This window comes from Meleagris gallopavo, chromosome 14 (genome assembly GCF_905368555.1).
Source record: "Meleagris gallopavo chromosome 14, MGAL_WU_HG_1.1, whole genome shotgun sequence".
Lineage (NCBI taxonomy): Eukaryota > Metazoa > Chordata > Aves > Galliformes > Phasianidae > Meleagris > Meleagris gallopavo.
Window position 1 is genome coordinate 11601320 of NC_139417.1, and position 18378 is coordinate 11619697.

The 18378-nt window shown below is 39.9% G+C and overlaps 1 protein-coding gene across 3 annotated transcripts in view; it reads left to right on the top strand.

Annotated features, from left to right (window-relative positions):
* Positions 1 to 18378, top strand: part of PRKAR2A (protein kinase cAMP-dependent type II regulatory subunit alpha) — a 53395-nt gene that overhangs the window by 12160 nt on the left and 22857 nt on the right. For 2 of the 3 annotated variants that reach the window (XM_085235483.1, XM_085235481.1), the window contains exon 2: positions 6860 to 6895. The exons of the other annotated variant lie outside the window; for it this stretch is intronic. In XM_085235483.1, the coding sequence (XP_085091609.1) occupies positions 6860 to 6895 (36 nt within the window). The remainder of the gene's footprint in view (positions 1 to 6859; positions 6896 to 18378) is intronic. 3 annotated transcript variants of the gene reach the window in all.

The following is an 18378-nucleotide window of genomic DNA, read 5'->3' on the forward strand; positions in this document are numbered from 1 at the left end:
CCACAGAAGGCCACAAAGATGATCAGGGGACTGGAGCACCTCCATTACAAAGACAGGCTGAGGGAGCTGGGCTTGTTCAGCCTGGAGGAAAGAAGGCTGTGGGGTGACCTCATTGCAGCCTTTCAGTACCTTAAAGGAGCTACAAACAGGAGGGGAATCAACTCTTTGAAAGGGTTGATAACTGTAGGACAAGGGGAAATGGTTTTAAGTTGAAGGAGGGAAGATTTAGGTTGGATGTCAGGGGGAAGTTCTTTACAGAGAGAGTGGTGAGGTGCTGGAACAGCTGCCCAGAGAGGTTGTGGATGCCCCGTCCATCCCTGGGGGTGTTCAAGGCCAGGTTGCATGGGGCCCTGGGCAGCCTGGTCTAGTATTAAATGTGGAGATTGGTGGCCCTGCCTGTGGCAGGGGGGTTGGAGATTCATGATCCTGGCCATCTGTGATTCTGTGAATGGGAGGGATAGTGTATAACTGTATAACCTGGAACAAAAGAGTGCCAAGAACATCATCAGCATTGTAATCTGTCGCAAAACCAAAGCTAGCTTTCAGGAAACAGCAATCCAGCTGTGAACGTGCGTGGGCTCATTATTTACTACTATTCCAAGATGGACCTTGAAATGTGAGGGAAATTTTTCACTTTTCTGGTAGCAGGAATATGTTTAAAGTCTGGGAAACAGCAGCCTAAGGTGTGGGTTTTGAAACAGAGCAGAAGGGTTTCTGTGTGAGTGGGAGCCACAGCTTTCCTCCTCCTGATGCCATTTCATCCTCCCAGGCAGAATACGGGAGCAGGAGGACGGGGTGGTGGCTGTGCAGAGTGGGGAGGGAAAAGGCAGCGCTGTGCTGAGGGCTGTGAGTACAGTGCCTCAACTCGCTGGTGGTACTAACGTAGTTGTGGCAAGCTCTCCTCAAGTGTAATTTTAAAACAGCTTTTACCTGAGGCTGCATAAACACTAAAGCTCATAGCAGCGATAGCATTTTCTTCTTTAACTGTACTACTTGATTTTTCCCCAGGTGTGAATTTGCACTGTGTTGGGTTGTGGCAGTTACTGCCTGGCTGGTGCTTCCCACAGCCATTGGCCTGCCCTTCTGAGGAGGCTTCCAGCCTCAGCAGGGTGTCCTTGCTGCAGCTGTGTGTGCCTGCCTTGGCCACGGTGCTCTGAAATGGAGAGGCCTTCAGCGCGCCCTGCTGTTATTGTGGTTTTCATAATCATATAATGTGTTCAGGGTAATGGTGGAACTTTTAATTAGGTTTCTGAAAATGCAAAAACAAATGATCACGGCTGAGTTTGGCATTATTCACATTGTGTTATTATTACATATCTTTTCTACCATTTCTGATGAGTGAGAGTCTGTTAAGTGGGGAGGTGAAGCCTAAAGCAGGGCTGGTAGAGTCACAGAGCTCTGAGAGCTGGGGAGGGAAGAGGTGGCCCTTCTTTTGGCACTGCCCCAAGGCACTGCTGTGTGCTGCTGGGTTTCTTACAGAGGGAAGTGTTGGGAGGTACCAAAGCTGATAAGATTCAGGTATCTTGTCCTGTCTGAGGCATGTCTTTTGAGGAGGCTTGCACTTCTCATTGCTATGGTTGTGCTACTCTGTAGTCTCTATTCATCTTTAACCCTTTCTAGTTTTTTCTGGAAGAATCTTTATACAGCTTGCCTCCAAACTGTTTTCAATTCTTTTATTTCTCATCATAGGGCTAATACTTGCTTTGTAAGCCTAGCAGCGTTCTGCCTCTTAGTTTTTTCTTAATACTGTTAATATGGCTCCTTTTATTTTCATATTTCTGAAATGCTTTTCTCTTTACTTGGGCTTTAGCAGCAAGATTAAACTTCCCCTTTTCACTCAGCAGTAACCTGACTGCCTTACAGTGCCTGGCCTTGCTGTGCCTTCCAGGGCCTTGTGTCTTCTGGCAGCACTTGGGAGAGCTGACATATCTGCTTGTGTCTCCTCCTCCTTTGCAGCAGCATCCTTCTTTTTCTGTGCAGTGTGGAACTTTATTATTAAAAAAAAAAAACAAAAACAAAAACCACAAAAACATCCCAGCCTTTCATTTCATACCCTGGCAGTTCTGTTACAGTAATGGCATACTGTTATATCTCCGATCACTGTGAAATGCATCCTTTCACTTGAGATCGCACCTTAGTACTGGGAATTTGTCTAACTCCTTTTCTGTAAAGCAAATGCACACATCATTGCGACCCATTTGGTCTTTGTAATGTAGATCACACTCATAAAAATCAACTTCAAAAGCAAGGAAGTGTGGTGTTTGGCTAGATCTGAACATGTCAGCAGGAAATAGGAGAGGGGTGTGTGGGTCAGCTGTTGTGACATCACCATCAGGAGTGCTGCTCGATAGCCATTCCTTCTCCTGTACTTGGGCTTCAGTTAGGCTGTGCTAACTCCGGAATTGCGAGTGCGGGGATCATTGTGTAGCAGGAGTGTGCTCCTTCTTGGTACTGAACTAGTATCTGCTGATGAACATAACCAAAATCACAGCATGCGCTGTAGAGCATTCAGTCATGAAATGAGAATGCTGAAATAGTGGTATATTTTTCTAAAATGTCTTTGATATGAAAAGACAAACATAAATCTTTTAGCAGTGGTTCTTAAGTTGTTATAACCAGAGGTTTCTCCTGATTTCTTCCGTCAAGATTTATGGCTTTCCTGAACGTATCAGCTATTTCAAGTCTGCCCATCCCAGAGTACATCATATTTTTCTTCCTTCTTAAATAAAAGAGCAGACTGAGAAGAGCAGAGCAGCTCTAATATCTTTGTGAAACATGTTTTTTTTTTTTAACTGACATAGCTGCCTTGCTTGTTCATTCAGCTTTTCCCTTTAGAAGTACTCAATAAATGCTTCCATTTTGTGTCAATAATTTCTAAATATAAATTAAAAATCAGTTAAACTGGAGACCATGGTGTGGTGCTACTTTGGTTTTATGTTTTATCTCTTGCTGAGTTCTATTTTTAAACACTATGACCAAAAAAGAATTAACGCCCATGTTTTATTGAAATGTTTAATATTAATGTAATTTTGTGATTGTTTTCCAACTTAATACACGTACTAATCACAGAGAACTGCCTAGTACTAAGTTGTTGAAAAACTTGTTTAGATTAGCATTTATTGCAGTCTGATTGCATGGTGAAAGTCTTGATTCTTTTATAGCACACTGATTTAATTACTAGATAGCCTTAAATGTTGATGCTTTAATCTTTAATTTTTCTCAAGGCAGTGATGGCTCATATTCATGTAAGTCCATTAACATCTTGGTGAGTAGGAAAAGGCTGACAGCTGCAGCCTGGCACTTCCTTATCGTACCCTGATACAGCATTCCATACAGACAGTCACACCTCGGATTTATGCTGCGCTCTACTTCTGGTATTTAAGCTCTCATGGTTCCTACTGGCAGCTCTCATTTTGTTTGATGATCTTCAGTGGTTTGCTCAATAAGAGCAGTTTGCGTTCAGTTTTTCTCTTTGTTCACACAGGATGATTTTGCCCCATTATTTGATGGGACAGTGCTCTAGAAGTGACTGATGTTTTGCTACTGCTATTAGAACTGAGGGAGCTCCTCTACTGAATTCATGCGACCCTTCATAAACTTTGCTCCATCTTTCATGAGGGAACTTCCAACAAGTAGTTAAGTTGGTCAGGCTGTTGCCTGGAAGATCTGTGATAAAGGAAATCAATTTTCTGGGCACACAAGAACTTTACTTAGTTTGTCTCTATAAAGTATAACCCCTATCAGAAGCAATCAGTGCGTTTTTCCCCAGCTGTAATTAGGGAAGCATTCACAGATCCTGGTAAAAAGCAAAGTCCTTTTGGAATAGGAGCAATGTTTTCATTTAAGGTGTCTAGTACAGAGTGGTAAGCTCTCGTACTCTGCATGCCTGGAATGCCAGTTCTTCCTTTGTCCCTGAGGTTTTTTTCCTGTGACCCTGGGCAAGTCTTTGAGTTTTATTTATCCTTTCTGTAGGAATGCAGTGTTCTTAGTAGATGAAAAAAGAGAATAGCAGAAGCTGGGGATGGCTGTTGTCATTTGTCTGTACTCTCAAGCTTTAGTGCTTTCTGTAACCTCTCAGAGTTTGTAAGTAGTGCAGACAAATGTCTCACACTATTACTGTGGTAATGCAGCTTGTAAGAAGCTTGCTGCTATTCTTTGCCAGTCACTTTTCAGTGCACCGGCAAGGGTGGGATCCCACACGTGGTAGGGTTGGTTAATTCTCTTATATCTGGTTTGTGAAGTTGGAGCCACTAAGAAGCAGTATTGCAGCTATGTCGCAATAGGGTGTTTTGCTATTGATATAAGTCATGTTTGTACAGAATGTTTGATACTGATTTTATGCAAATGATTCATATCAATTTACTATATAAAGAGAGAGATGCACCTTTCAGGAAGAAAAATTGCACAGTCCTTTATTAGCAAATGTATGTTGCTAATTTTTCAGAACTAACTGTTTGAAGGCAGCTCACCAGTTTCAAAAGCCAATTTCTTACTGAGTGACTTCATAGCATTATTTCTTCCTTGTGTGTGTACATATATGATGTCCCTGTGTGTGAATGAACACTCACTACTTATTTTCCTTAGTGCAGGAAGAGGAGAATGTGAGTCAGGTTAAGTAATACGGTATAAAGTTGATAAATACTTACTAAATATTTGATTTAAACTAGAGAGCTTAGTGGTTCTAGAAATTAAATCTATAATAAAAAGAATCCCACAGCCAAAACTTGGAATTTTCTCCATTGGTGAAACCGCCCTGAAGCGTTCCTGTGCTTAATGAAGTCCGTGCTTCAGGTCGGTCTGAGAAACATGCATGTGTTCAGCAGAGGTTTCTGACTCCTCCAACAGCTGGGGGTGTTCGTGGCTGAAGTCCGTCCTGGCAGAAGCGTAGGATGCGGGCACACAGCTGGGAGCCTTTCTGCTCTTGATGTCACATGCCATCGGTTGCCAGGGAGGAAGTGGGACTGTTCTGGTTTCTTCTGGTACAATGGTTTGATTTACCACAGTTTTTGTTGCCTTTCCCCAATTAGTCTTGGCTGCCACAGCACAAGCAGAAATGAGCCCTGTGCCAAAGGTAGGAGATGTGTGGTGATTCTGTGATGGTGAGCTTTAATGCTGCTGCCTGAGGTTCGAACCTAGAGAGAGTTATAATACAGTCCTCATCGCAAGCTCTTTTTATTGTTCTGATTGCTTCAATCAACGTGTAACTGACCTGATGCACAGCCATGGTGTGCTGTTGGGTATTCTAAATGTGGATACAAATAGGATGAATTGTTTCTTTTTTTTTTTTTTTTTTAAAGTAGCATTTTTTTGTTTTTGTTGTAGGCAGGGGCTTTACTGAGGGTTGGTGTGTTGGATTTTGTGGCAGAGTGTAGGAGGATGCGTGCTCTGCAGGCTGCCTTGGTATCAGAGCTTACAGTTGTGAGCTATCAGTGTGCTTTAACGTAATGGGTTATGCTTTAAATTAGATGCCCTTTTATGTTTAGTGTAGGAACTGTTTCCGTGCAGGCTGGGCTCACTGTGACGTGTTGGTCCCTGCTGCCCTATGTAATTCAGTGCCATCTGCTTGCAGCCCAGCGTTGCTGCGGTGGGACCATGGTGAGCTGTGCTCTCAGCATCCCTCTGTGCCAGGCATGATCGCTCCATGGGAGCGGCCATTGCTGCCTGTGCAACACTGGAAGTAGTCATAGACAAAGAGCTTTTCCCTGGTAAGCCAGAATAAAAGAAAAGGTAATCTTCAGAAGTAGGAAATGTCATGTTTTAGCTCCTTAGTATAGGAATAGTCATCGTCTGACAACGTATAAAAGTGATCCTGAAAGTTTATACGTGTTAAAACTGTCACAAGTGTGAGGAAGAGCAAACTATCGATTTAATCTTAAGTGCTTTGTGGAGGCAGAATAATAGCAGTCTTTACTGTCCTTAAAAGGTTATGTTTTTTTGCTCATTTTCAACACAGTGGAGTACTTGGTGCTGTGTCGATGGCACTAATCCCTGCTCTGAGATAAAATAACCAGTATTCTAAAAGAAGCTGTGGTCTCTGGAAAGTACTTTTCTGTGGAACCCAAAGTATGTCAGAGCTTTCTGTAACTGTGTCATTCTTTTCAACGTTACATGCTCTTAGACATGAGTAAGCAGTGTGTGGTCAAAAGGTGGAAAAGAAAAAGATGCTTGTGCTTGAATCAGTTGGGGCTAACAAGAAATCTTGTTCAAGGAATTTAATCAATAGTCAGGAAACTCATTTATACGTTACAGCTCCTGAAGAGAATTGGATTCTGTTTTTTATGTGATGTAATTTGCTTTTGTTTTTGCTAGTCAACAGGGATAAATTGTATCTTTACATGCTTCTATAAGCTTAGGCCTCAACAGATGTTTATTCATGATCTTAATTTTTGCACTGCTGCAATAAAATGTCATGGTGCATTTTAAGTCGGGTTAGTCATTACTTGTGGCAAACTGAATTTGAGTGGAAAACTTTGGGCTAAAAGTATTCACATCAGGAGGTGAGACTCGTTAATCATTTAATTGGAACGATTATGACCTAGATGAGGTGTTTTTTACCATGAATATGATATTTTGTTTTGAAATCAGTATTTCTCTTGTGTCTTAGAACCATGAATGGGTTGGGTTGAAGAGAACTTAAAGCTGGTCTGTTTCCATCAGTGATTGCCTTCTGGAAGGTATTTCAGCTAAATATGTACTTGTGGGCGAGTAGGTGGACGAAAGCTTTATAATAAAACTTTTTTATTTCTTTTTAAGAAAGATTGGTATGGGATTTCTGTAGTAAAAATGTACTATAATTTTTCAAGATGATTACTTTGAATTCTTAAATAGCATTTGTAATTTTGTTTTGCTTATTTTGCAGCTCCTGTCATTAACAGATACAACAGAAGAGTATCAGGTATGATTTCTTATAAAGAATTTTATGTCTCTGACAAAGTTTTGAAATGTTTATTTGACTGAAAGAATTATATTTAAAGTGGTCTTTTCTGTTTATTGCTATTTTATTTATCATGCAGCTTATGGTATTTTTATTTCACATAAAATATCTTCAACATGTATGTAGTAGTTACAGATTCTCTTTTAGACTACTTTATTTGAAATTTGGAGTGATTAACGATAGACAGCTATGATTAGCTGCCTAAAGATAACCAAATGCCCGTGATTACCTGAGATACTAATGCAGATTCCAAGGATATGTAAAACTACGGAAGATGGACTTGTTTATTCCTGTTCCCCAAGCTGTAAACAGCTATGGAAATAGAGATAAGGAATTGTGCTTGTAGTTCTTTGTGTTTTGATAAATGTAGCAGAGCTTTAAAGCCAGCTTGTATTGATTTTCAAACTGCAGAGAAGCTTCAGTAAGGAAAAAACCTTGCTAATTAGTGAATTTTCACTTAGGTGTTTAGTTGTTAAAGATCTAAACCACGAGTTCTTCAGGTGCTTGACTCCACTGGCAAATGCTGCTTTAATTGTTGTAAACACATAGCTGTCATTCTTGAAGACTCAAACTACGAATTCTCTTTAACACAGGAGTGGGATTTGGTCAGGAGGTTTATTAGTGCTTGTTTTGAAAACTTTGAGTAGATGAGTTTATTCAATTCTGGCTTATGCAGTACTTCAGTAAAATACTTCTAGAACATCAGGTTTAATAAAACTGCTTGAGAAAAGGTAAACTATTCAGAAGGTCAGGCAAACCTTTTACACTTAAAAATTACTGTGATTTTTCTCCAAAAGAACAGTGAATTTTATTTCTTTGAATTTTTTTAAATAATTAAAAAGTGATGATATTGCTTTCATATCCTATATATGACAACTCAGTTTCACATGCTATTGTTTCTTTCCCATCCTGTAGTGCTGAGACCATGCAGATTGATTGATGGAGATGGTTCTGCTTAGTTGCTCTCATTGTTTCTGCTATTGTTGCTAGTTATTTATCTCCTAGGCCATTGTGGAGGGAGAGAGTGGTGGCTTGCTTGGCATTAAACTCTTCCAGGTGCTTTGGCAGCTGAAAAGGCTCTGCAGGGAATCCCAGTTGTTCTTGACCAGAGAAGAACAGCTCTGGTCAGAGGCACAGCCTGCAGAGCAGGTGGCCCTGGCTGGGGGGGTGAAAAACTCCATAGGCTGTGCAGGAGGGTCATCCTGGGAAAAGGGAGCTTATCTAATCACGTTGGTGCAATTCATAGATGTGCTGAGTGGTAAAGCAGTGCTCTTTTGCAGGGAAACAGCCTTTTCCAGGAAGTGCTAGGAGGGAGAAAGAAATGAGAGCTCAGTGTTCTCCTAGAGCTGAGATAATGGATTTGTTACTTGTGTATAGCATGTTTGGCCACATAACACTGAGGTTCCGTGGCAGGCACACAGACCACAAGCAGTGTGTCTGTCAGTACGAATTTGGGTACAAGCTAGTTGACTGACATGATTAAAACAACCCTCAATTTAGAAAATAATAATCAGCGACTTTGTAGAAATTAAAAAGCAAAACAAAACCCATGAAAACAACAAAACAACCATCACCACCATCCCTAATTTTAAGATCTATGGGCTGCAAAAGGCTGTGGTGCTAATTACCCACTATAACGCTTTCTGCTGCTGTAAGTGAATTTGCCAAGTCTGAGCCTTTTGCTGATATGAGTAACTCATGTTGCACTACCTGTCCACTGTCTCAGTCTGCCTGGGCTTGGTTCGGTCAGCCTGAGAGCCATACCAATTCCTGCCTGCCTAAGAGCTGGATTGTGTTGAAATTCATTCTTGCATGATTACATTTCTTGATCTTTTTCCAAGCGTAGGGGCTCCTTTCAGACTATTTTTTTGTTAATGAGGTCTCTCTCTGTGATGAAGGAGACTGCAGAGGATGCTGGTGTGTAGCCTGGGCTTTGGTTAGTGACTGCAGGCCCTGTGGGAGAGGTGGGAGACACCAGTGATCCCTCCTTTCACAAGGGGTAATTGAAGGGAAGAGAGAGCACTGTGATTAGACCTACTGTATGGTATGTATGATAGTAGTCCTACTAATTGATATGTGAAATTGAGAAGTTGCTACTAACAGTATATGAATGAAAGTTCACTATGTTTTTGGAAGGAAGGGAGTGTCACGCCTACTTCAGTCTCAGTTGGGCAGTTTCTCCTCCTCTTTTAGTTTTAACATTTTTCAAAAAAGTAAACTTTTTTGCTAGATTTCTGTATTGCCATTTCTAGACATCTTAGAGTCATTCCACAAAACACCCACTCTCCAGCAGGCTTGCTGACTTCCTCACAGGATTAAAAAAAAAAAAAAAAATCTGACAAAATGACACCCATACTATAGACCAGATTTTTCATCTGTTTTCTCTGATTTCATTCTATCCAAGTGACCTGCTGTAGTTTATTTCTATTGCATATGCATGTATTCCCTCCTCGATCTACTTCCAGTCCGCGTGGGATTGGGATGAGATTGTAGTTTTCACATTCAAGAAACTATGTAAGTAGAATAATTAAATTGTATAATCTGGGAAATCTGGTTCTTTTCCTGATCTTATGCCAACAAAACAACGTGACTGTCAGAATCTGTAACTATCTTCATGTTAATATAAAATGTAATAGAAATGGACAAGAGTTGCTTTGGCTGGTGCTTTCAGCAGGGGCTGCAGAGTCTCAGGGAAGTGGGGAGGATCAAATTTGCTGCCTGTGGAATTGTGTGCTAAGCCCTTTCTGAAGATAAAACTGCTGTATAAATGTTTATACTTAGAAAGGATAATTTTGTTTAAAAGTTACTGAGTCCTGTTTTACTGTGTATGGCCAATAAAAAATAAGAGAAACCAAGTTAGGAAATTCATGGTTTACTTAAAAAATATATATATATATATATATATATATATATAAATGCAGTGTTTCTCCTAAGGAGGAGTGCATGCTTTTAAGGTTCTGAATGTTCCCTGCTGAAGAGCAATGACAGAATTTCATTTGTGCCCTTCTCATAAGTGTCATATCTTAGCATCTTACTGTTTCAAGCTCCTCCAGGCTCAGGAGAGGTCCTTCCTGATGAGCAGTGTCAGAAGGCATTGGGAAGCTTTGCATGTGTGAACAAGGAGCAGGCTTCCCATACAGATTGTGGAGTTCCCATCCTTGGAGATGCTCGGAAGCCACCTGGGTCCAGTCCTGATCAACCATTTTAGTGGACCCTTTTTGAGTGGCAAGTTTGGACTGTATCATCTTCATTCTTCTGGGATTCAATGGAACAGGAAAGAGTTATGTTTTTTTTAAGTTATACTATTTTAAAATATATTAAAAAAAGAAATGTTGTTGACAAAACTCTTGGGAAAATTCACCATCTTTGATGCTAAGGAAAAGTTTTGAACTGGGTTGTTACTGTTTCAAAGAATTAGGTTGAAAGGGAGCTCTAGAGGTCACCTGGTCCAGCAATCCTCTGCTTGAGCAAGGCTGCTGAGAACAGGCTGCCCAGAGCCATGTCCAGGTCGCTTTTGAAGATCTCTGAGCAGATGTTGTTCCTTGGTGCTGTGCCCAGGCTCCCTTCATCTTCCTGCTCTTATCTGTGTCTTCCTGCCTTTTAAAGAGAGAAATAAGTTGAGAAATACTGAGCATAGGAACAGTCTGCACTAAGCAGAGAAGGCTGTTCAGTCTTCGTGAGCATGTGCTTAGCCTCATTGAGGGAGGAAAGTTACCTCCTGCTCTGTGGTCAGTCCAAAAACCTTCAGTTCTCAGGTTGCGCTGTTTGTAGAACTCCTCTACCACAGTTTCAGCTCAAAAGTTTTCTAATTTCAAATACATTTTGTGATTTTAAGTCTGTATTTGGTGTTCGTGAAGCATGTTTAAATTCCTTTTTGGTATGTTTTTTGTTTTATTTCTGTGGGGTTTGCTAGAAACTGAAATGTGCTTCTTTTTCATTGAAACATCCCTTGTGAATTACGTGGCGGTATTTCAGAGTGAGCTGGGAGTTTAACAAAAGGACATAGTTAGCAGCACTGGTCGTTTCTTGAGCAAAGCTCAGGTTGTGTTACTGTCTCAAGGTCACAGCTTGTCACTGTGTGATTGCAGGGCATTCTGAGTCTGCAACTTAGCCCACTCCAACTGCTTTCACGAATAAAGAAATGATGAAATAGAATCTTAGTTCTGCATTTAATCAGTGTGAAGTCTTTTTTTCAGCTTCATCTTACTACTTTTTATGAGCAGTCAGAGCACGTTTCAGCAAGTACAAGTGTATGTATATGTGCATTACTGTTTCTTTCATTTCCCTGTCCAGAGATTTCTAAAATCCATTTCCTTTCATTTGAAAAATTAGTGCTGCCTGCTGTAATTCCTGGATTCAACTGCCTTTATTGGTCTTACTGTGAAGGAAACAGTATTATTGCTGGGAACCAGAGCAAAGTGCTTGGTAATGAATAAAGATTTTCTGTGTTGAACACTTGGAATTACTGCACTTTGATGGAAATTATCTACATTAATTCTTATAGAAATATTTTTATCAGTGTGATAATTGTATAAGCAGCTGTCACTCAGTATTAGTTATTAATATTCAAAGAATCTGGCAGTGACCTTAGGATTGCCCTGTATCCCCAGCTAATACTGCATTTGAGATGAGTATTTGAAATGTCTCTTGCTTCTTCCTAGCAACATGAGACAACGGTAGGGATTTTTCATCTTCATGTAACACTTTAACATGGTGTTTTCACAGAGTGTAGGTATAGAATTTTATCTGTCAGTCATGTGTAAATTGATGCCCTGTGACAGTTCTGACTTCTGTTCCTCACAAGGTGAACTTTTGTAAGAGACCTACATGTCAGCTGATGCTTCCAACTCATCATTTCTTCTCCATTTTGACACTGGGGGACTCTTCCTTCAATTCTCTTCGTTTTTCAGTCTGCTACCAAAGATGAGCAGTCATCTCATGCAGTAGATATGTTATTTAAGTCTGATATCTCTCTGGGCTTTGCAATGAGATACAGCATTTTCTTCACACCCTGGCAAGTTGAGATGTCAGGATATGATAATATTATGCGTAGTAAAATATTCTGAGTATCTTTTATCCTTTTAAAATGATAGCTCTAAAAATCATTTTTTAGGAAAGCTCTTACATTGATTATTGCCATGCATCGTGTTAGTGTTCAATTAAAACAAGACAAAGCAGTTTAGGGATCCTGTTTAAAAAACAAACAAACAGAAAACCTCCACAAAAACAACAGGAAACGAGAAGAATGTTGAAATAGCAGCAATGAAGCAAGAAAACAAGAAGAAACGCCTTTTGTTTTATTTACTGTGTTTCTTCTTGTAGGATGCTATCTGCTACTTCAGTGATAAAATGTCACCACCTCTTATCATCAAGCGAGGATGCGAGTGTGGCTAACTTTCTCTTTGCTCTCTGCTTCCTAGACTACTCGTTATCAGAGGATGATTTGAAAATCACGTTCTGGTTCAAATTCCTGTATTGATTTTCACCATATTACAAACTTAATAGCATAATGACTTCTGCTGGAAGGTTTTGAGGCAGGTGATGAATTTTTCAACTCAGAAGTCTTTCAGTTTATGCCATTTGTAAAAAAAAGTAAACAGCTTTCCTTCTTTGACAGCCTGATACCTGTTTCATTTTTTTTTTTTTTTTTTGTTAGCCCTAATGGTTGCAGAACTGGTATCATAACTAGAGAGAAAATAATTCATTTTGAAAAATGTTGATATGAGCACAAGCCAAATGTGTGGGATGACAGATGAAAGTGGTGATAAATTGTGTGGGTGCTCTCATGTAAGAAAGTGCTTGAATCATTAGTTGTTCAACATTAAAAAAAAAAAAAGCCTGTTTTCTGTTTGCAATATTGGGACTTGTTTAAAAATTGTTGGCATGTAATTGGCATTCGGTGAGTAATGAAAAGCTTATTTTTGGAAATTAGCTGTTGTGACTTCACAATTGCTTGGATCTCACTACTGTGAATAACTTTGGTTGTGGTTTTCTAGATATTTTTTAATGACACAAAGGGAATACAACACCTAATGAGTTTCCATATTTAAGGCTTAAGTAGAGTATCTGGTTGCACCTAATCTGACCTGATCTCCACAATTCAGGTATAAGTAAGTAGTGCAACAACAGAGTGGATTCCATTCAGTTTTTTTGTTAAATCCTTCTAAATAACTGTTCATTCTTAGTGTTGCATAGTGATTATAGTTGGTCCATCTGAAGCCAAATATTTTAACTCAAATTAGTCCTTTTTTATTAGTCCAGAGATTGTCATAACTATGCACATTTAATAAGCAGTTTAATCAACCAAAGATTCATTTTTCAGAAGTATTCAGATGGCAAAAAGTGTAGATGATTAATTCTGTTACATTAAATGTCATTAAGCACATATTAAACCTCATTCTGTGTCTTTCATTGGAAGGTTATTTAAATGCTAGTCTAAAAACTGAAATATAGAAGTACTTTTGAAAATCTTGGCCTTCAGCTGAGTTCTGTGTAACTTCGTTGTCACTTTTTTGATGGGTTGTAATAGAGATCACATAGAGACTCTGTAGAGGTTGCTTTTCTCTTCTGTAGAACACAAAAGTTGTGTTTTATCATTTGAATTAAAGCCCAAATTGAAGTATTCCCACATAGTCTTGTTGTGCGCAGTAAAAGGAAAGCAGAATGCTGGAGGAAATGTCAAAATGCATGTCACACAAGGGGAGTTTTATTCTTAGTGCAAAACATGATGCTGTGATGTGTATATTTGGGGTGCCCTCAGGAGTTAAATGTGATTTTCGTTCTTGTTAATAAATAAAACAGCACTGTATCTGATGGAAATCTGAGAGAGCGTTCTCTGTGTTTTCAGAAGCCTCACTATCATTTTTTAGCTCCAGAAGACCTCAGTGAGACTGAACATACTCGGAGTAATGCAAAGCTTCAGAGATCAGCATGCTGAAAACCACAGAGAATATACTGTGCTTAAAGCCAGTCCCAGTTTGGAGGCCCCATGACTGCTTTTGTAGTGGTTTCATTTAAAGAGAGTCTTAAGAAATCAAGACGTGACTGTGGGAGGTTGCTTATGCGTAGGTATTTGGCTGCCCGAAGCACTCAGCTAATTCAGATCAGCGTGTTGGTGTGTTTCCCATACCTCTGGATTTTGGTACAGAATGGAGTTAAGTCACTGATCTGCGTTGGAAAAAGACGGAACTAACTGCTTATAAATGAAGCGTGCAGCTTTTATCTGACAAAGTTCTGCCTGCCTTTAGCCTTTTGCCAGACTAGCTCAACTGTGGATTTCCTGTAAATGAAATGCATTTGTTTAGCGAGCCACTAAGGTTGGGAGTTGGCTCATCCGAACGGGAACTGCATCATGTCACATAGCTGTGCATTCCCAATTACTAGCAATCACAAGAGCTGCTCCATGGTGACAGTGGCTGCTGTTCTGGTAGAATTTGGTGTGTTGTTTTTTGTTTTTTTTTTTTCCCCCTCACTGGGTTGAATGGTAGGTTTTTGCATTCTCTGCTCTGCATGCATGCTTGGACAGGGTGTGGGCACCGCAAAGCACAGGGACCTGGGAGCTTCCCTGTAACTGCACACAATTCTTTTGTGTCAAAACCATGTGCATTTTAGGTTATTTGCATCTTTACAGGTGAGCAAGGCAATACTTATTCCTTTAAGGGTAATGGGATTTTTCATCTATTTGGACGTTGTCTGCAAATCCTTAAAAATCATTTTGAAGTTGCTAAGCCATTCATTTCTGAAATGCCTTCTGACATGACATCATTTCTCTGTCACAATAGGTGCTAGGAAGATGGGGGTAATTTTCGTTGCTGAATATCTGCTCTCCTTTAACGTGCAGGACTTCAGTGCACTTTACCTAAGATCCTGGTGTTTCTTTTAAAATATTAAGTGCCTCATTGCAGACTTAGCAGTTCATGTATCAGGATTGCAAGTATAAAACCAGAAAAGGGTCTTGGTCTGGAAGTTGAAAGAGAAGCTCTTATTTCTAGATGGAAAAGCACTTCTGTTTTATTCCTCAGCTAAATATTCTCCTATCTAGTCTTTGCAACTAAAAGCCTGTATGATGCACATTTAATTATTTTTGAGGGATGTACTTGAGCCATTTCTTGGAACTTGTAGTGTTGTAATGTAACTTAAATGTAAAATGAACAATCTCCATGTTTAGTTTTTAACTGAAATACGAAGTACTGTAGTGTCTGTTGGGCCCATAGGCATTTCTGGTGTTTAGTTTCTTGTTTTCCCTGCATCAAGGAAAGCATTCAGAAATGAGGTAAGATATATGTAACTGGCTAAAACAGGGAAGATCACAAAAGCAGAAGACTTACTTGCACAATTGTGAAGCTGGGTACTCTGAAATAGTAGTAGCCTCATGTTTTCCAGGAGACCTTTTTTTATGGGTGACTATCTCATCGGTAAGGCTCTCTTAGAAGGCCTCAGCAAGGTCAGCAGTGTTTATCGATTTCAGTCTTCTGATTTCTTAACATGCAAGAATAAAGTGTGCTTCTTGTGAAATTCTTCACCACACGCAGTGCTGAAGTCTGAAATACTCTGCTGCCCTTTTGAGATTTTGTCCAAATGTATTAAAGGAAACAGAAGTAACAATTTCACTGTTTAAGATCTAAGGGATAATGTTTTGGGTTTGATTGTTCCTGCGTCAGAGCTATGAGCTCCTTTCATGTGGCAGCATCAAAAGCTTTCTTCTTTTTCCGTCATTGCAGTGATAGAAGGCTTTTTGCTGTTCTTGTTTTTCGTGCAGACTCACTTTTTTGCTGCTAGCTCCAAAGCAGATCAGTGTCTGATCTGATGATAAAACCTTGTACATAAGTTGTTAAAAACAGATTTTTATTGATCCAGATGGATTTAGGAGAAATACTTGAAAAACTCATTCAGAATATGTAAAACAAATGTGCATATGAAATAGATGTTTTCATTTTAAAGAGCTTATTATACTGCCTGTACTTGGGCATCTTGGGAGAAAAAGTATATGTGAATGCAGAGATGGATTTCCTACAGAGGAAAAAGAAATAAACAAAACCCACACAATAAATGTAGTGGGAATGGGTATTTTCAAGTTGGATTACGGAATTAAGCAATGTTTTGGTGGAGCCAGATAAACATTTTTACCTTCTCTCCCCTTAAATTAACTGTATTTTGTATCCTGAAAGAAATAGGGTAATTCTGCCTGTGAAGAATTGAGTAGATTTTATTTGACTTTTATAATTGTAAAATAAGATCTTTCCAGAACTGAAAAATGATTTTTTTTTTTCCTTTGCCCCCTAACTTATTTCTAAATATTCCTCAAATAAAATTTTTTACATTTCATTTGACATCTATGGTCATGCAGATAGCACGTTTGAATAGTTTGTGTCAGGATCTGACAGAGCTGAGGGGGAGTTGGCTCTTTACATCCCAGGCACTCCAAGTTGTGTCTTGGTTTTGACTCTTGGAGCATTAGGGATGGATCTGTTGTTGTCTGTGACGTGGTGAGATCTTTAACTCAGGAAGTAAAGTGTGATTTCTAAACCAAAAAATTCTGATCTATACAGAAACAAAAGCGAGGGGAAACTTTAATCTGTTTCCCTAAGCACAGCAAATCGTATTGGGTGCTGTTGAAGACTCTTGTGCAGGTTCTGTGAAAGCTTCTGAAGTTCATCTGTGCTACGTCATTTTGGAAGTGCCTGCTTTAGCAACTCAGCTGTGAAGATGCAGTGAGAAGCCCCTGGAAGTGGTCACCTCTCCTGCTGCACGTCCTCAAAGGAGAGGCTGTACATCATCCCCTGGGGGGACAGAAATGGTTGGAGCTTTGCCAGGTTCTGAGCAAAGAGCACAGCCTGAAACATCATGTGAGATTACTGATCTGAATGAGTAGCTGGAAAGGTTGCTCTATGTGTGCTGCTCTGGGAGGGTTTTTAGTGATGGATATCTTGTCAGACTGACTGGAAGTGATGCATGCTAAGGCTGTTGGCCGTGCCTGTGGGCAGGGGGGGTTGGAACTTGATGATCCTTGGGGTCCCTTCCAACCCACGCCATTCTATGATTTAATAAGTACAGAAGAGTAACAGCGATGCCCCAGCTGTGAGGGTGGTATGTGTTTCACACAAACACTTTGCTTGTGAGAGCTGAAGTATTCTGGAATTTGCATGAAGTGTAAGGACTTTGATCTTGACAAAACATACTTCACAGAATGATATCTTGGGATTGATTCATGCTTGCATGAGCAAAGTGTTTCTACTGGCAACCTTCTCTTGCAACTTTTAATTCTCTCTCTGCCACTTGTTTCCCCCCACCTCTGCCATTCACAGCTTACATCACTGCTGCAACCAGAAAGATCATTCTTGCTTTCAGATGCTGTCACCTGCGCAACAGAGTATAGATCTGAGCCTTCCACAGTGTTAACAGATGTGCCTCCTTGAAAGCCAAAGAAGGTGCTGTATGAGGAGAAAGCTAACCTAGCTGTAGAAGCTGCACAAGCAAAGAGAGACAAAAATGTAAATGTTAGGATAAAAGCTTGATTTAAAAAATAAATAAATAAATAATAATAATAAAAAATATATATATATCAATGCTTCTGAAAATTGAAAACTTTGATTCTGTTTCAAAGCTGTTTGAATTCTGTGGGTAGTTTTGGAAAGACACTTGGTCTGCATGAAGTGCTTATGTGCTGATACAGCTGTGCTGTTGGAATCACATTCATACTTAGCATTTGCTCAAGGGCAGAAGAGCTGTGCTGAAAAGTCTTTCATAGGAAAGGTGTGAGTTCAGACATCACTTATTTCAAGATATTTGTGAGAATCAGGTTGCACATTAAGAAAAGCTTTTTCCTTGGGAGAGCATTGCTGTGCTGCAGCTGGGAAGCCAGTGAGCTGTGGGATTTGTACCTGGGGAGGTTCCCAGGTCAGCCGTGGTCTGGCATTGAAGGCAGCTCCTCTGTGGTTTGGGCTGGGTGACCTTCAGAAAGAAGTCCTTGCATTTGGTGCTTTGGTGAGTCTGAGAAGATATTACTGCTTCTAATGCTTCTTCTTTTGAGCTTGTCTTTGAGTACCTGTTTCACTGGAATACTGCAGTAGTTAAAGTGTTAATTCAGACATATGTAGGTAATGGTAGAGCAAGTGTATTTTTGCTCAGCCAAGGTAAAAGATCAGATAGCTTTCCATTGAGGCTGTCTGCTGCTATTTGTAAACGGCTGACTTTTGGGAGCCCTGAAATTAACTTCCATGGGATAGTTATAGGAGTTCTTTACAATCAGAAGGACAGAGAAACGATGCTGTTTGAGCACAGAAAACAGGGGTTTATTGTATGATCAGTAAGTGCTCTTAACATAGCTAATGATTACATAATTGGGGTTTTACATTGTGGTGCAATAAATGCAGTGCTTGTATTGTATTCCAGTCTGTTTGTATCCAGGAAAAAGAAAGGAATCAAAATGTAATTTGTTAGAAAAG